Genomic DNA, 16,886 nt, shown 5'->3' on the forward strand with positions numbered 1-16,886 from the left:
GATCAGATTGTTCCACTCGAAAATCTAAAAAAGAAGCATTTGCAAATACTGCACAGTAATTTCGCGGGCGGACATTGGGTTACTTGTCATTACGACGCAAAGTCTGTTATTATATATGATTCTCATGAAGGCAGTCGTAATGCTAATAAGCAAAATTTGAATGGAGAAATTCGAATTTTTGTGGAGAGATTATTTCCTTTTCATGATTTTCAAAACAATCCGATAGTCTTTCCTACAGTCCAGTCGCAAGTCGACGGTTGTAATTGTGGTCCTATGGCGATTGCGTTTGCTACATCGATTCTGTTTGGCATAAATCCTTGTATTGTGACGTACGATCGATCTTTGCTAAGACCTCATTTGTCTGCAATGTTTGCAGGACAAACAATCACTCATTTTCCGTACCTCTGTAATTCAACTGCTCCATTAATGTTATTACCGTTGGAGACATTGAAAATACGAGAGGCGGATGCACTGAGAAAAAGGCTTGCACGTAGCAAGGAAACTGAAGAACAGCGTTCAAAACGACTCGAGAAAGATGCTTTTTCTCACAAACAACAATATGCCAAAAACGCTGATTTTTTATGCACTCAAAAGCGCAATAAATATAAACAGGACCCTAAAATAAAATGTTATAAAATGTGTGAGGTATATAAAAAAAACCCCAAACCGAAACGCCAGATAATGTGTGATCAGTACATACAAGATCCCGAAACACAACGTCAGAGAGTGCGTAATCAGTACAAAAAAAATCCTGAGGAACAATGTAAAAGAAAACGCGACGAGTACCAAAAAGATTTAGAAAATAAACGAGCTCAAAAACGCCATAATTACTCACACCAATTGCTGTACAATCGGCAAATCAAAAGAAAAAATTATTTTAAAAATGCTGCACGTGAAAGAGATCGCCGAAGAAAATTTAAACACAAACATTCTGACTCAAAAAAACTGTACAACAAAAAGTATTATGCAAAACGTGGTAACAAGTCTATCGTACAAAGATCAAAGACGATCGAGAGAGTAAAAGAAAAATTCAGTACTGTCCGATCTTGGCAAAAGTGTTTTAACTTTCCAAAATGGTCAGAGTTCTATATTCGACGGATATCGAGGAAAATTAATAAACCGGCGATATGTGCTCGATTGGAAGCCGAATATATATTCAAGTGGTGCATGATAGCAAAAAAATCGTACGTCAATGCAGCAAGAAAAGTGTTTTTGTATTTGAAAAATGCTGCTGAAACCGCACTATTGCGATTCAATGAATGTAAGACTTTGAAATATCCAAAAAGCGATCGAATTAGAGCTCTTTGTGGCTCATCCAAACATACTTCGTCTTCCGAAGCATACTTTTTTGAAACTGCTTACGAGCAAAGGAAAAAGTTTGAGCAACCACTTATAATAGGACAGTCCTCTTCTCATGGAGTGATAAATGTTTTACCGTTAATGGATAACAATGATAAAAAGTCAAAAATATGGCACTGTGACGAGAAACGATGCCGCATAAGTGATATTTCCTTGGAAAAGTATGTGAAATTGTTGGAAGAGTTTGAAGGAGCTACTATAAAGAAGATAATGAATGCTAAATTCATGGCGCGGCTCAAAAATTGTTCTGTTTCACATATGAGTAGCAGATTGGGACATCCTCCGGACTGTTATGCGAATCCAAATATTTGCGAATCATACATTGCAACGATAAGCACTTTATCGCCTCATTTTCCTCTCGTGAGAAATATTCGAATAAATGTCTACAAATTGATAGGCAATTATAAAAAATTTCATCATTTGTTTTCAGCTTTGAGATTTGTCAATATGGATAAATTGCTGGAAATTTCCAATGATGCAAAGGTTAAAGCAAGATTTTACAAAAACAATTTGACCGTTAGTTTGGACGAGGAAAAAATTTTGTCGCAAAATTACGAAGCGTTTACAGTTATGAAAAAGAGATTGTTGGATACACCACGTTTCCCTTGTGTCTCTTGCGAAAAACTATGTGTGAATAGTGACGTTTCTGAGCTAAAAAAGCTGAAAAAACCAGTAGAGGGACCTTTTTGGAAAAACTTGATGACTTACGTAACAGAACACAATAGCGATACTGGATTAATTTGTAAGTTTTGTTTGGGCAAATTTCGGAAAGGCATGTTGCCTTCTACTTGCGTTTTGAATAATCTTGCCGTAAAACCATTACCGGATGTTTTGTCGGATTTCAATGATTACGAAAAAATGTTAATCAAGAGAATGAGCAGCTTCCAAGTAGTGCAAACAATGGGCGCTGTTTCGAACAAACATTTGCCGCACAGACAAATGATCCGTAAAGTAAAAGGTAGAACATTTCATTTGCCACTTCCTTTACAAGAAACATTGGATAAGATATGTCCTCCGGAAAATCCTATAAATTTGAAACACGAGTTGCACATTCTCGTTCGAGGTATGCCTAAAAAATCAAAAGTTGTTTGGGAAAATTTGGTGGATATTAATAAAGTGTTTAAGGCTTTGCAATGGTTAAAAGAAAATAATCCGCACTATTCGGAAATTCGTCTTCCAGCGTCATCTGATGATTTATTAAATGAGAAGTTGCAAGAAACAGAATATCAGATCGTCGATGATGGGGGCGAGGAGAGCAATAATGACGAAATAGATGAGGTGGTTGAGGACACCGTACAGCAGATTAAAGATAATGACCAAATCGTTTTGAAACGTAAGGCTTTCCTGACGCAAATTACCAAAGACTCGGGTATTAATGATCAGTATACGATATACCCAATGCGCGTGAAAAGGATTGATAACGAATCTGCACTCAAACTTTATCAAATGTTAAAAATCGAAGATGTTCCAATGGATAATCGTTATAAATATCTGGATGTCATGTGTTTCCCCGATTTATATCCAGAGGGTATCAATGGACAACGAGAAGATAGAAATTTTGCATTACCGGAATATTTATTCATCAGAACGCGATTGATGTCGAAACACAATAGATTCAGATTGAATCCGCAGTACTTGTTTTTCCTTCTTCATGATACTAACAACCGACAATTGAAAAACGGTATATATTATACGATGATGGTTGCTAACGCACGAGAGAGATATACTGCTGATAGATACTTGAACGAATTGAAAGACGAACAATTGGAATCGAATTTAATGAGTATTTTCGGAAAACTGAGAAATACGGATCAATTTTGGCGACAACCATCCAATAATGTGAAATGCATGACTCTGCATTACGGCCCAGCAACGTGGTTTTTGACTTTGAGTCCTAGTGAATGGAAATGGTCCGATTTGGGTGAATATTTACGAGACATGAATCCCGATAAAGAGAAGTTAAGCATTAACGAACTAATCGCATATGACCCTGTTAGCACGTCTAGATTCATGTGCATAAAATTCAAAGCCATGATTGATTTTATTCGTTCAGTTGATAACCCAATAGGGGAAGTAATCCACTACTTCTGGCGATTAGAATATCAAACTAGAGGTATCCAGCACATGCATTGCTTGATTTGGATAAGAGATGCTCCTGTGCTAGGAAAATCGCCGGATGAAGAAGTTGTTTCGTTTATTCAAAAATACGTGACGTGCGAAATTCCAGATAAAAACGTTTCGCCAACATTGTACGAAACGGTTACAAGTGATCAGAATCATAAACATAACTCGTATTGCATGCGTACAAAGAAAACCGAAACAAATATTTACAGAAAGTGTCGGTTTGATTTTCCGCGATCAGTTACGACAAATTTCGTTTTAAGAGACGTTGTCACTTCAATAGTGGGTAGAAAAAATTTACGCAGTAGAAGCAGGTTGTACGATCTTCCTCGCAAGAAGTCGGAGAGGTTTATTAATGATTATAATCCGGCTATCAAATTGGCTTGGGAGGGAAATATGGACATACAATTTGTTGGAGAAAAATCAGAGTTTTTAAACTCGTATTTAACAAAATACACGACAAAGTCGGAAAAATGTAACATAGACTTTGAAATGATAGATTCCAATAAGCCTTTGGCATCAAAATTGTGGAATTTTGCGATGCGTCGTTTGAATAACAGAGAATGCGGTGCTTTAGAAGCTGCGGATACACTATTAGGGCATCCCTTGTATGGTACGGATTGTGATACCATTATCAAATGGATCGACGTCAATGAAGTGAGAAACAGAAAAGTTAAAACATTCAATGAAATTACAGCTCTCGATAAAAATTCTACGAATATCTATTGTCCGTCGCTCATCGATGATCATTATCCAAACAGACCTAAAGAACTAGAATCATTGAATTTGTACGATTTTACTAGATTCTGGGACATTGTAAAACAGATGCCAAAAAGTGACGAGGTCGAATATTACGAACTGGTATCGCGTTTATTTGTAAAGAAACGAAAAAAGGGTAGTTTAATAAACCATTACCGATTCAATGTAAAAACTGAACCCGAAAAGTACTTTTACTCGCTGCTTCTTCTGTTCAAACCATGGAGAGATTCGAGTGAACTCAAAGGTGCGTACGAAACTTACACGGATGCCTTTAAGAATTCAGAGACTGGATTGACGAAGGCAATGAAATATCACGAAAGGCTCGAAGAAATACAGAAAGCTTTTGAGGATGTTACTGAATTGATCGAGAAGCGTGAAAATGATTTAAAAATAGCAGACGGAGACAAATCTGATGACGATGAACTGGATTGCAATCCAGTACAAGCTGACGACGCGATGAAAAATCTGGAAGATTTTGGTAAGATTGACGCCCCGATTAATTTATCGCAAATGATGTCGCAATTGAACAAAGATCAGAAAAGAGTCTTCGACAGGGTATGCCAAGTTTTACAAAATAAAAATCATATTCTACGATTGTACGTAAGCGGTGAGGGTGGTACAGGAAAAAGTTTTCTTATTGAAACGATCAAATATTGGATCAAAATAAATTTGAAAAAAACGACTGCGATATCTGCTCCCACGGGTATTGCAGCATTCAATATCGATGGCCTGACAATCCATAGAATGTTTCAGCTACCCGTCACTCATGAATCTACGCCTAAGTACGTGCAATTGTCAGACGTAATCTTGAAAATTTTGAGAGACAAATTGAAGAATGTCGAACTATTCATAATCGATGAAGTATCCATGATTTCGAATGTGACACTTATGTTTATCAATCTACGATTATGTGAAATTTTTGATACGACAGATACAAATGATGGTTTCTTTGGTAGAAAACACATTCTCTTGTTTGGAGACTTGTTGCAGCTTCCTCCTGTAAAAGGACATCCTCCGTTCGTTAAAATGTCTCGATCAGATGTTCAGAAGTATTTAGGTACCATGGGTGGATTTGACTTGTGGAGATTGTTTGATTACGACGAACTCTTGATAAATATGCGACAAAGAGGCGACAACAGATATCGCGATATACTTTCTAGAATACGAATAGGTCTCATAACGGATTCTGACATCAATGTACTTGAATCAAGAAAAATCATTTTCAAAGAAAATAGTTGCGACGAAAGATTGAATGAACTTTACACTTATATGAATCAATTACCGACCGATACAATATGTTTATTACCTACGTGTTATTTGTGCAAGGTTTTGAACACGGCAATGCTTAATAAAATCGACGGCGAGGAAATTCTACTAATAGCAGAAGATGATGTCGACTGTGCTCCAGCAATGAGAAAAAAAGTGCAAAAAACCTTGGAAGATAAAGATGACAAAGTTTCAGAAACGGCAGGCATTGAAAGAGTAATAATGATTAAAATTGGTGCTAAAGTGATGATTCGACGAAACATTGACGTAACTCTGGGACTTGTCAACGGAACAATAGGCAATGTAGTTGCGGTTAATCGTGCTGCTGATGGAAATATTTATTCCGTCACATTAGTTACTTCGGATAACAAAGAATTCGCAATAACGAGAGTAGACATTAAATTCGAGATATTTCACAAAATAGTGGTACATCGCAAACAATTTCCATTGTCCCTCAGTTATGGAATAACTATACACAAAAGTCAAGGCGTTACGTGTAAAAATGCAATGATGGATCTGGGAACGACTGTATTCAGTGATGGTCAAGCCTATGTAGGTTTGTCTCGAGTGAGTACATTGGAAGGCCTACATTTGATAAACTTCAATCCGGCATCAGTTCAAGCACACTCAGGAGCCATTTCGGAATATAATCGACTAAGATCTTTGTTCAAATCTCAGCTGCCACAAATCGATTTATCCAAGAAAAAGGCTATAAAAGTTTACGATCGTCGATGGACCATACCTAGTATCATTGATAATGTACAGAATCATGGTTGCGAGGAATCAAAAAGTGTAATTACGTGGAAAATATACGGCCTTCTTAATGACGATAATGTTTCGTGTTACGCTAATGTAATATTGCAGTGTGTATTTCATTGCGTGCGTATCAGGCAACAAATACTAAAATATAAAGCATCGAACGCATTGACTGATGCTATATGCGCGTATACTGAGCGTAAATATTGCAACGTTCAAGCGGTTAGAAGATCTGTCGGAGAATGCTTCGAAGAACGAATACAACAAGATGCTTCGCAATTTTTCATGGCTCTAATGTCGACGTATTCTGAAATCAATGATATATTGGAACACGAATTGAAGCACGTAACATGTTGCTCAAATGCCAAATGTAATTACACGGTAACTACGTTGGAAAAAAGTTGTTTGCTAATATTACCTATACAATCGACATTAAAAAGGAAAAGAGGTGTCACGCTACAAACTTTGATTGATTCGGAATTTTCCAAATGGGAAACGATAGACGGCAGTTGTAACGCATGTAAAGGTTCCGTTCTGAAAAAGAAAACCGTAATCGAATCGACTTTATCCATCTTAGTGATACAGCTCAATTTATACACTTTTGTGAACGGTGTTTGCAAAAAAATTATCAACAATCGGATTAACGCCGTACCGACGAATAATATCACGATAGATAAAAAAAAGTACAAGGTAATAAGCGCTATATTTCACGAAGGCGAAGAAATGAATCGTGGTCACTACACGTGTATGTTGAGAGCAGAAAAAAAATCAGAATGGTATTGCTCTAATGACATGAAAGTCATTAAGAAAAACTGGCCCAAAGGAGCACAAGGGGCGTACATATTGTTCTTGGAGCAGATTAAGTGATTTTGGAAATAACTGCATTTAATGACACTTTCCTCGAATGTAAGTGTCGGAATTTCTTTGTAGTAAATTTACGTGAATTTTTTAGATCCGGAAAATTATAACAATTAATCGGCTGCTCTGGCGCTTCATAAAAGCTGCCGTAGGCGCTGAACTAAAACATCGGCTGCCATAGCGCTGAGTTTAGACTTGTCCTAGGTGCCAAATTAAAAAAATTATTTTTGGGCCCCAAACAAAAATTATTTTCGCAATTATAGCGTTTACGGCTGCAATAGCGTTGAATTCAGGCTTGCCCTAGGCGGTCAATTAGAAAAATCTGGGATAGAATTCTGTGCACAAAATGTAAAAAAGTAGGTGATATAGCACAAAAATTCATAAATGATAAGATCAGGCCAAGTTCCAAAAAAGACACTCCAATATGTTTATATTTTAATAATAATCTGAATTTTTAATATATTACCAACATGAAAAGTAACTGATATATTGTTCAAGGTGCAAATTCAAAATAAACATACATAAAATATACATAAAATGTATAAATAAAACTGATCATAATTTGATTCTAGAAAGTAAGTGATATATTATTCTTAGTGCACATACAAAATTTTTTAAAATTTAATTAAAATAACAAAATATTTATTAAAAAATACAAAAACACTTGGCGCTGCCACACCGAACAACATGTTAACTTACATAATGTCAATTAATTACATGATGTCAGTTAATCATGCTATTATTACATTATTACTCATTTTCGTTGTTTCATAATACTATAGGTGTAAAGATGTAAAGGGGTGGAGGGGTGGTGGAGCCTCTTGACGGGGGGGGGGAGGGGAGGAAAGGGGAAAATGGCGTAAAGGGGTTGCGCTAGGGGGAGGGGGGATGGTGAAGCCCGTTGGCAGCGCCAAGTGTTTTTGTATTTTTTAATAAATATTTTGTTATTTTAATTAAATTTTAAAAAATTTTGTATGTGCACTAAGAATAATATATCACTTACTTTCTAGAATCAAATTATGATCAGTTTTATTTATACATTTTATGTATATTTTATGTATGTTTATTTTGAATTTGCACCTTGAACAATATATCAGTTACTTTTCATGTTGGTAATATATTAAAAATTCAGATTATTATTAAAATATAAACATATTGGAGTGTCTTTTTTGGAACTTGGCCTGATCTTATCATTTATATACATATATGGAGAATATATTATTTTTTATATTATAAAATCGTAATATTTATTTCTATCGTATTTGTAAGTTTTATTGTTATTTTCAGATATGTTTTATGATGTCACATCTACCAATTTTGATCATTGTGTGAAGAAATTAAATTTCAGTGATTGTATGTAAACTGTTCGATTGTAATTACCGTACGAAAAACATTTGAAAGATACGATACGTTTGTTTGTAAAGAAAGAATGAAACGTTTGACAATCGTTACTGTTAAAATACTGCGCAGATTTTTCAGTGTATTTATTAATCATTTGAATAATCAATTAATCAATCAATTAATCAAGTTTATACGTTTGTAATAATCTTTGAGGATATCAAGCGTAAATTGTTTTTGCTTGATTATTTTACATTTACAGTTTATAATTTAATCTGAAGCGCTTCAAAATTCAATACAATTTCGTTCGTTATAATAATGATCTTATTAAAAATACATATAAATATAATTTTACAACTTTACAAATTTACAAACGTTTCGATCTATATCTGATCATCTTTAATGAAATTTAATGCTGTCGTTGTCTACTGGTGTCAAAAAACTCTTAAAACTCTTAAAAATGATTTCCTTTCCAAATATTTCTCGTATGCTTATTGATTCGTACAGTTTTTCGATTTAGTAATAAATTATATTTCTGTTTACAATATTTGACAGATGCAGCAGATGTATGCATACCTACCATTATTCAAAATACGACAACGTGCAATAAAGAAAATACTAGTATAACGTGCAATAAAGAAAATACGAGTATAACATGCAATGAAGAAAATACGAGTATAACGTGCAATAAAGAAAATACGAGTATAACGTGCAATAAAGAAAATACGAGTACAACGTGTAATAAAGAGAACATTAATCCAGTACCACTTTCAGTGCTACCCAATCAGCAGACAATGTTTTTAAAATGTTTTTTTAATATTTATTTTTTTTCAATTATTCATTTGTACGATTCATTTTCAAAATAATATTTATTTAACGTTTATTTTATATTTATTTTTCATTAATTATTCATTTAAAATAATGATTCAGAGAAAAATATTTATTTAACGTTTATTTAAGATTTATTTAACGTTTATTTTACATTAATTATTTATTTGAAATAACTATTTCAAAAAACATTTATCTAACGTTTATTTAATGTTTATGTTACATTCATTATTCATCTGAAATAATGATTTCAAATAACATTTTTTAAATGTTTATTTAACGTTTATTTAAAGTTTATTTAATGTTTATGTTACATTAATTATTTATTTGAAATAATAATTTCAAAAAACATTTATCTAACGTTTATTTAACGTTTATGTTATATTTATATTATTCACTTGAAATAATGATTCGACAAATATTTATTTAACATTTATTTCACATTAATTTAATATATGTTTATTTTACATTAATTCTTCATTTAAAATAAAATGGTTTAAAGAAACAATTATTTTACATTTATTTTATTTCATGTTTATTTTACATTAATTCTCTATGTGAAAAAATGATTTGAAAAGACATTTATATTTTATTCAACATTTATTAAATATCTTTTTTCTCATTATTTTAATATTTATTTTTAATTTATTATCATTTAAAATAATTTTAAAAGACAACTATTTAATCATTATTTAACATTAATTTAATATTTAATATTCGTGTTCTATATATGATACTATGTATATACATATATACGTGTGGCATATTAATTTGAAGAAAATCATGCACAAAATGCAGTGCATTATATTTGAATGAAAAATGACTTTCGACATGGGACTATGGCCGGTATTCATAGTCAGATCTTATATTTATTAAGATCGTCATTTGCAGCCATTTTATTAGTTGAACGAGATCTTAAGACCCAAGACTGCTCTTAAGATGATCTTAAATCTGACTATGAATACCGGCCTATATTATACATATATTCCGCGCGCGCGGCGTGAGCGAAACCAGGTTTATTGTTTATATACACAGTTTTTTTCCTTTCCTTCCCCTTCTCCTCTCCCTTTCTATCACTCTCCCCGGTTAGAGAGCTTTCGAGCTCGCAGAGTTTTCCGATTTCAACGACAGATTGTCCCACAATAACCAGTTTATGGCCGTATGAGCCTGCACTACGCGGTTCGGTGTCAACCAAATCCGAAGAAGAAGAAGAAGAAGAAGAAGCTTTTTTATATATACACGCATCGCGCTGGTGTGCAGGAGGCGCAGGAGCCATTATTGTGTCCTGCAGACCAGAGGCTTTACCCTTGAATGCCCTTGATTCGAAAGCGAAAGGACTTGAGAAATCATCCCGAAAAAAACTTCGCTGCTGATGCAGAGTAAATTGGCTTCATAGAAAATAAAGGTTTTCATTTTAATAATTTATTATATATAACCATTATTACCGTATCGTTGCATAACCTTAAATTTTGCACTTACGTGTCTGATGCAAATTTTATTGCTTGGACTGGAATTTATTGCTGATCGAGGAAAGGACTTTTTTTCACGAGCCCTCGATCTATATAATATATACATTGTGTGTGTCGGAAATAAAAGAAACAAGTGGAAAAATTTACATTGCTATATTTCATCGATTTGTGTCGGTGGTTAAAATATGTCCATCGGCAAATCATCATTATACCGCTGCAGTGTACGGTAACTAAAATACTTACGAAAAAGTACGACTGTGAACAAATCATAGAAAATTACGTAAAAACTTGTGATACCAAGGCTGCGTTCCGTTTCACGCATATGCGCGCATTTATCTACAGTACACATTACGTATATTATATATTATGCGCGCATATGCGTGAAACGGAACGCAGCCCAAATATTATGCGATTTTGTCTAACCTATAATAGTATTTTACAGGAAAGCGTGTGCGGTTGAACTCTGAATTGCTCTGAATACGGATTCACAGTGCAAGTTTATAACATTTCAGAAGCTTTTGATCAATTAAGTAAGTAATACCTTATTTCTTATCATATTTGTCATAGCTAGTTTGTAGACAAGTTGTCGCAGCAAATTCCCCCAATATAGTTAAAAAATGTTTGTGTATTATATGACAAGTATGAAATATGTACACATATGAGCTTCATATCAATTCATATTTAGTATAACTAAACACATTCTAAGTAACAAAGGTTAAGTATAACCAAAGAAATATAAATAATATTTTATCAAATAGGGAAACAAAAATGTGAATGCGCAATCAAAAAATTCCACTGAGTTTATATAATAATTTATTTCTATTTGTTCGTTTAAACTCAGTTTCTATTATGTAAATCAATAAATTATATGAAGTATGTATGTAGATTGTCCATGCTATTTATCATTATGCTCAACGTTAAACAATATTCATATCGACTGCATGCGTATACAGTTAAAAGTGGATTTTTTACTTTCTTTTACTTTTATTACAATGTGAACTAAATTCCTGCATAAATCATTTTGCTTAAAATATGTGCATGTTAATGCCAGTGATTTAAATATATTTGAACAATATTTGTAAAACAAAATTTGGAAAAAGTGAAAACAGTTAGAAAAATCCATTTTTAACTGTACGTATGCAGTCAATATGAAAATGGTTTAACACTGAGCAGAATGATAAATTGTGTGCATGGAGAGTCTACGTACATACTTCATATAATTAATTAATTTACATAACAGAAACTAAATTTACACGAAGAAATAGAAATAAATTATTATTAAACTCGGCGGAGATCACTTTCTGATTGCATATTCACATTTTTGTTCCTCTTTGAGTTTGCTAATATATTATTTATATTCTTTTGGCTATACTTAGTTTTTGCTGTCTAGAATGTTTAGTTTATACAAAAATATAAAAAAACAAAAGGTGTCGTTTCTTTTCTAAGTATTAATATGATAAACATGCCATTGTAATAGATTATTTTAATGCAGTATATTTTAGTAATACGATCTTTGTATTTTCATTCATGGTAATTTTAATTTTACAGATCATTCATTTCATTGTCTAAATCAGTGATAAGTTATTAATTTCACTGAATCAATCTGTGAGTATTCACTGATTGTCATCACTGATTGTGTATTCACTGATGGTATACTTATGTATAACTGCAGCACATTGTGACTTATATATATTGAAGATCAGTGAGTTTTCTTTACTAATTCAGATTAAGAGAGTAGTATTGATTCATTTTAATGTAAGTTATTTTTATTCCCTGATTTGGGCATCACTTATCAAATATTTATTTTAATTTTGCTTGCTGTATATATAGATCTACCATAAATTAAAAAATGTGCCATACGGTTTAATTTTTATCCGGGGTTATAGTATTATAACTTTTTGCAATATCTTATTATGTGCTTCATTTAAAGTATTGGTAATTAAATACATAATATATATGGTTATGTCTCAATCCGATCGCAACATAATAACTGATTGCTAATGTTTTCAAAAGATTAAATATAACAATTTTCAACGACTTAAAAAGTTATTTCTGTCAATTTCTTAAAATTTTAAGGAAAGTTTTCAACCTTCAAATATAATATCTCGGACATGGTTTAAAATATTAAATATGATTAAAAATTGAAGGCTTTTACGGTTGACTAGCCTACACATACGCCAATGGCGTCAACCGTCAAAGCCTTCAATTTTTATTAAAATTATTAAATGTGGCTTTCGGGTGGTTGCCCGGGTGTCAGCAATTCAAATGTGGCGAAGAATGCAGCTATCACTCGGAAACATACATAGGCTCAATATATGTGTATTGGGAAAACATGTCGGGGATCTTTAGTTTGTTGTGTAATTTTTCAGACTTTTTGATACCTAAACTCTTTTTCATTCTTAAGTCGTGGTCCTTGATCAAGACCTGCATACACATAAAGCCTTTTGTTATAGAAATTAGTCAAGCAGTGTGCGAAAGCTAATCCGGAGTGGAATTGTTTTTCTATCCGAAAGATTGAACAAGGCATTGGTAAATTTCAGATGAGATAATTTTTCTTATATAATTTATCTTACAATGGTTTACACTTTCTTGCCCTAATATATAAAATTCATAATCTTTTGCAGAAAACTATGATCGGGGCATGAAAATGCTAGTAAAAATTGATAAAAATCCGAATGCAGCACTATATTCAGATCTTGAAGAAAAAGGCAAAGGAAAACGACTTAAAAAAACAACGCAGCGTTTTGTCGGTTCGCACAATAAAAACGTCCAGAAAAAGCAAATTACACAGACGATGTTACCACCTATTCCGAAATTGGGGAATATAAGCAAGCCTGAACAGGCAAGCCGGTCATTGAGCAATATAAAGGATGTAACGGATAATCAGTATTCATTATTGGACAATGCACAGCAGCCGAATTGTAGCTCATGTGATGAAATATCGATAGATGACAAGGGAACTAAGGGGCTAAAGCCCGCAAAAGAGGATTCTCTCGTCACGAAGATGCCGACTTCGAACCGTGCAACAAATAAGCCAGGAGTGTATAGTGCTGAACATTTTTCAAAAATTATAGGATGTAAAATACCTTCGAAAATAAATCACAAGTGTGCTTATATCGAAGGAGGAGTGGCCACACTGGAATCTCTGGCCGATGCAATTTGTTATCTCAACGGTATGTTGAAAATGTCGTTTATATATACAGAGTAATGAAGATATAACAGATAGTGAAGTAGATTGTTGCTCTCTCACTTATACTAACAACCCTAAATAAAACTTATGTTTTCGATTACTTTCAGTTGAAGTGTTTTCGTGCAAAATGTCTTTGCGCAAAACTGACAAAAATATGGAAAGTTTCTTGGAAACAGCGGCAATGGTGAAGAAGCCTTCAACCGTAATGATGACTCCTACTGTCCATGTTTTGGACGAGTTTCCTGTAAAAAACATAGAAGAATTACGCATCGTCGAACGTAAACTAAAAAAAGAAACTTTTCATTTGCAAGTGGTGAGATATTTTATTTTCTTGCTACATTATTTTTTAGTTACATTATCTATAATTATATATAATTTTTAGATCGAAGCGCTACACTCAGGAGTCATGGGAGAACCATTAAAAAAACAGATTAATTCCATACTCCGGTTAGTTCTGGACGATGAAGTAGCAAGTGTTTTCAATTGGAAAGGACAACGAGGAACGAAGATAAAGTTATCAAATCGTCGAATTGCCAAAATAATGATTGGTAAGATTTTATTGTCTCACAAATAGACCTGTTCCAATAAATAAATGTAATTGAGCCTGATAGAGATATACTGTGTGCTCTTATATTGTATTTTTTTCTTATAGAAGCAGTAGCTATGGATTTTCCAATGATCAATAATACCACATTTGGGCGGAATGCAGGACCTTGGTTAGCTCAAGCCACCTTTCGTTTAAAAAAGTAAATATTACATATTTTAGTTTTTTTATAACACTTTTTTAGCAGATCTTGACTGCGCACGTATGTAATACTAAATTAAATTGCTTAAAAAATTAGTAATATTACGATTTTTAAAATATTTTCCCGTCGATTTTTAAACTTTTTTAAACAAGTTTGCGATTTGTATAACATATAAAACTTTCATCTTACATTACATTTAATTAAACGTATAATTTAGCTATTAAATCGGATTCAATGACATAATTAGAAGTTAAATTTGTTTCAATTACAAATTTTAAAAAATAATTAAAAGTAAAATTTGTTTTAATTAAAACTAACTCTTAATTACTTTACAAATGTGTAATTGAAAATAATTTAACTTCTAATTTTTTTCTAAATTTGTAATTGAATCCAATTTAAATATTACATTATATGTTGATTTAAAATTATGTAAGTTGAAAGTTACATATATGTTGTATTGTAATATTATTAGTAAAATATAAAATGTTTAAAACCTTGTATTATTAGTTTTAATTAAACATGTAATTTAGTTATTAAAGTGTATTCAATTATAAATTAACAAAATAATTAGTAATATAATTAATAATTAGTATGTAATTTATTTACATTTGTAATTATAGTGTTGATATGCTTGATATGAAGCCATCGAAGCCACTCTGTGGTACATTTATATTTTTGAACGTTTAGTAATATCTATTTTCTATTTTGTATTAGCAAAAACGTCAATAACAATAAGAAAGACGACCCAGAAGATGTTACCGATGATAGCGAAAGCGATTCTTCTGAAAACGATGACGAATTAGGCGATGACCTGAGTGAAAAAGACTGTGATGAAATAGATAAAAGTATCTCATAAAACATCCATAAGTACCCTTATTTTTGTTTTATTATATATTTTAATTATAAAGTACATATTATTACTTATATAATATATTGATGTTACATTATGTATAAATATACATAAAAATACTTTCTTTGGTAACCAAAAAATGTTGTTTGTTCATTTTCATTTATTCAATTTTAACCCATTTTCAAATAATAAAAAAATATTTTTTCAAATCTTAAATAATCATTTTTCAAATCTTCAAAAAAACGTTTCTCAAATCTGGAAAATACATTTTCTTCAAATGTTAAACAATCGTATTTATAACGTTAAAAAAACATTTTTTCCAATTTTAAAATAAACATTTTTTAACATTATAAAAACATTTCTTTAAATGTTAAAATAAACATTTTGTAACGTTATAAAAACATTTGTTCAAATATTAAAATAAACATTTTTTAACGTTATAAAAACATTTTATCAAATGTTAAAATAAATATTTTTTTAATGAGAAAAAGGGGACTTAACCCATTATTTTTAACGTTTTTCAAAATGTTTTTAAAAATGTTTTGAAAATGTTTTTAAAAACATTTTTAAAAACATTGTTTGCTGATTGGGTATCTCCAATATCATCCCCAGTACCTGCATTGCATGGTATGTATATTTATGTTCTTTTTCAAAATTACTTTTGTATATTAGATACTTTTGTATATTAGTTTTTATTAGATAAATTATATTGACTAATTTGCACCCGAGAAAAAATGGTATAATATGGTCAGATGTAAATATATATAATTGATTATAAAAAGATCTGATAACATATATAATTTTATATGATCATATATAATCATCAATAATTTTAATATCGCCCGTGCAATGTTCATCATAGTGACCGTTCTGAAACTAAGTTTACGAATAATTTATATAAAAGTCATTTAATACGTAATGTAACAAAATATCTTTAAAAGTTTTAAAATTCTGTCTGTCATATGATGCACATGTGCGACTAGTTTTTCTATACAATGATAGTATAATGACCAACTCCGTTACGAAAAAATTAAATAAAAGGTCACATGTCAATGCAGCTGTCATGACCTTGATCTCGATGCATAATATAAAGATATATCTTGATTGAAATTTGATTATATTTTAAGCAGTTGTTACGTGTTATGTTTTGAATAACATACTTACGTAGATATAAAAATATTATTACTCCTGTTTTTCATTTTCTTTGCAGTTTCTTGTATATTTGCCACATATTTACACGTATTTGTATCATAAATAATATATAGGACTTCATAAGGAAAATAATAAAAAATAAATTTAATTAAGCCTGAAATTTAATATAGTAGTAGCTATACTATAGGGGTTCT

The 16,886-nt window shown here is 31.8% G+C and overlaps 2 protein-coding genes across 2 annotated transcripts; both read left to right on the plus strand.

The window, feature by feature from the left end:
• Positions 1–1,806: 1,806 nt before the first annotated feature.
• Positions 1,807–7,128, plus strand: LOC137000072 (uncharacterized). Its single transcript, XM_067355702.1, has one exon. It carries the CDS (start codon positions 1,807–1,809, stop codon positions 7,126–7,128), a length of 5,322 nt encoding a protein of 1,773 aa, XP_067211803.1.
• Positions 7,129–13,210: 6,082 nt separating this feature from the next.
• On the plus strand, positions 13,211–16,241 carry LOC105672574 (uncharacterized). Its single transcript, XM_067354658.1, has 6 exons — positions 13,211–13,283; positions 13,379–13,927; positions 14,052–14,257; positions 14,327–14,492; positions 14,597–14,690; positions 15,405–16,241. Exons 2-6 carry the CDS (start codon positions 13,396–13,398, stop codon positions 15,544–15,546), a joined length of 1,140 nt encoding a protein of 379 aa, XP_067210759.1. The 5' UTR covers positions 13,211–13,283; positions 13,379–13,395; the 3' UTR covers positions 15,547–16,241.
• Positions 16,242–16,886: the final 645 nt, after the last annotated feature.

The sequence above is a fragment of the Linepithema humile genome, chromosome 5 (assembly GCF_040581485.1).
Source record: "Linepithema humile isolate Giens D197 chromosome 5, Lhum_UNIL_v1.0, whole genome shotgun sequence".
In the NCBI taxonomy this organism is placed as follows: Eukaryota; Metazoa; Arthropoda; class Insecta; order Hymenoptera; family Formicidae; genus Linepithema; species Linepithema humile.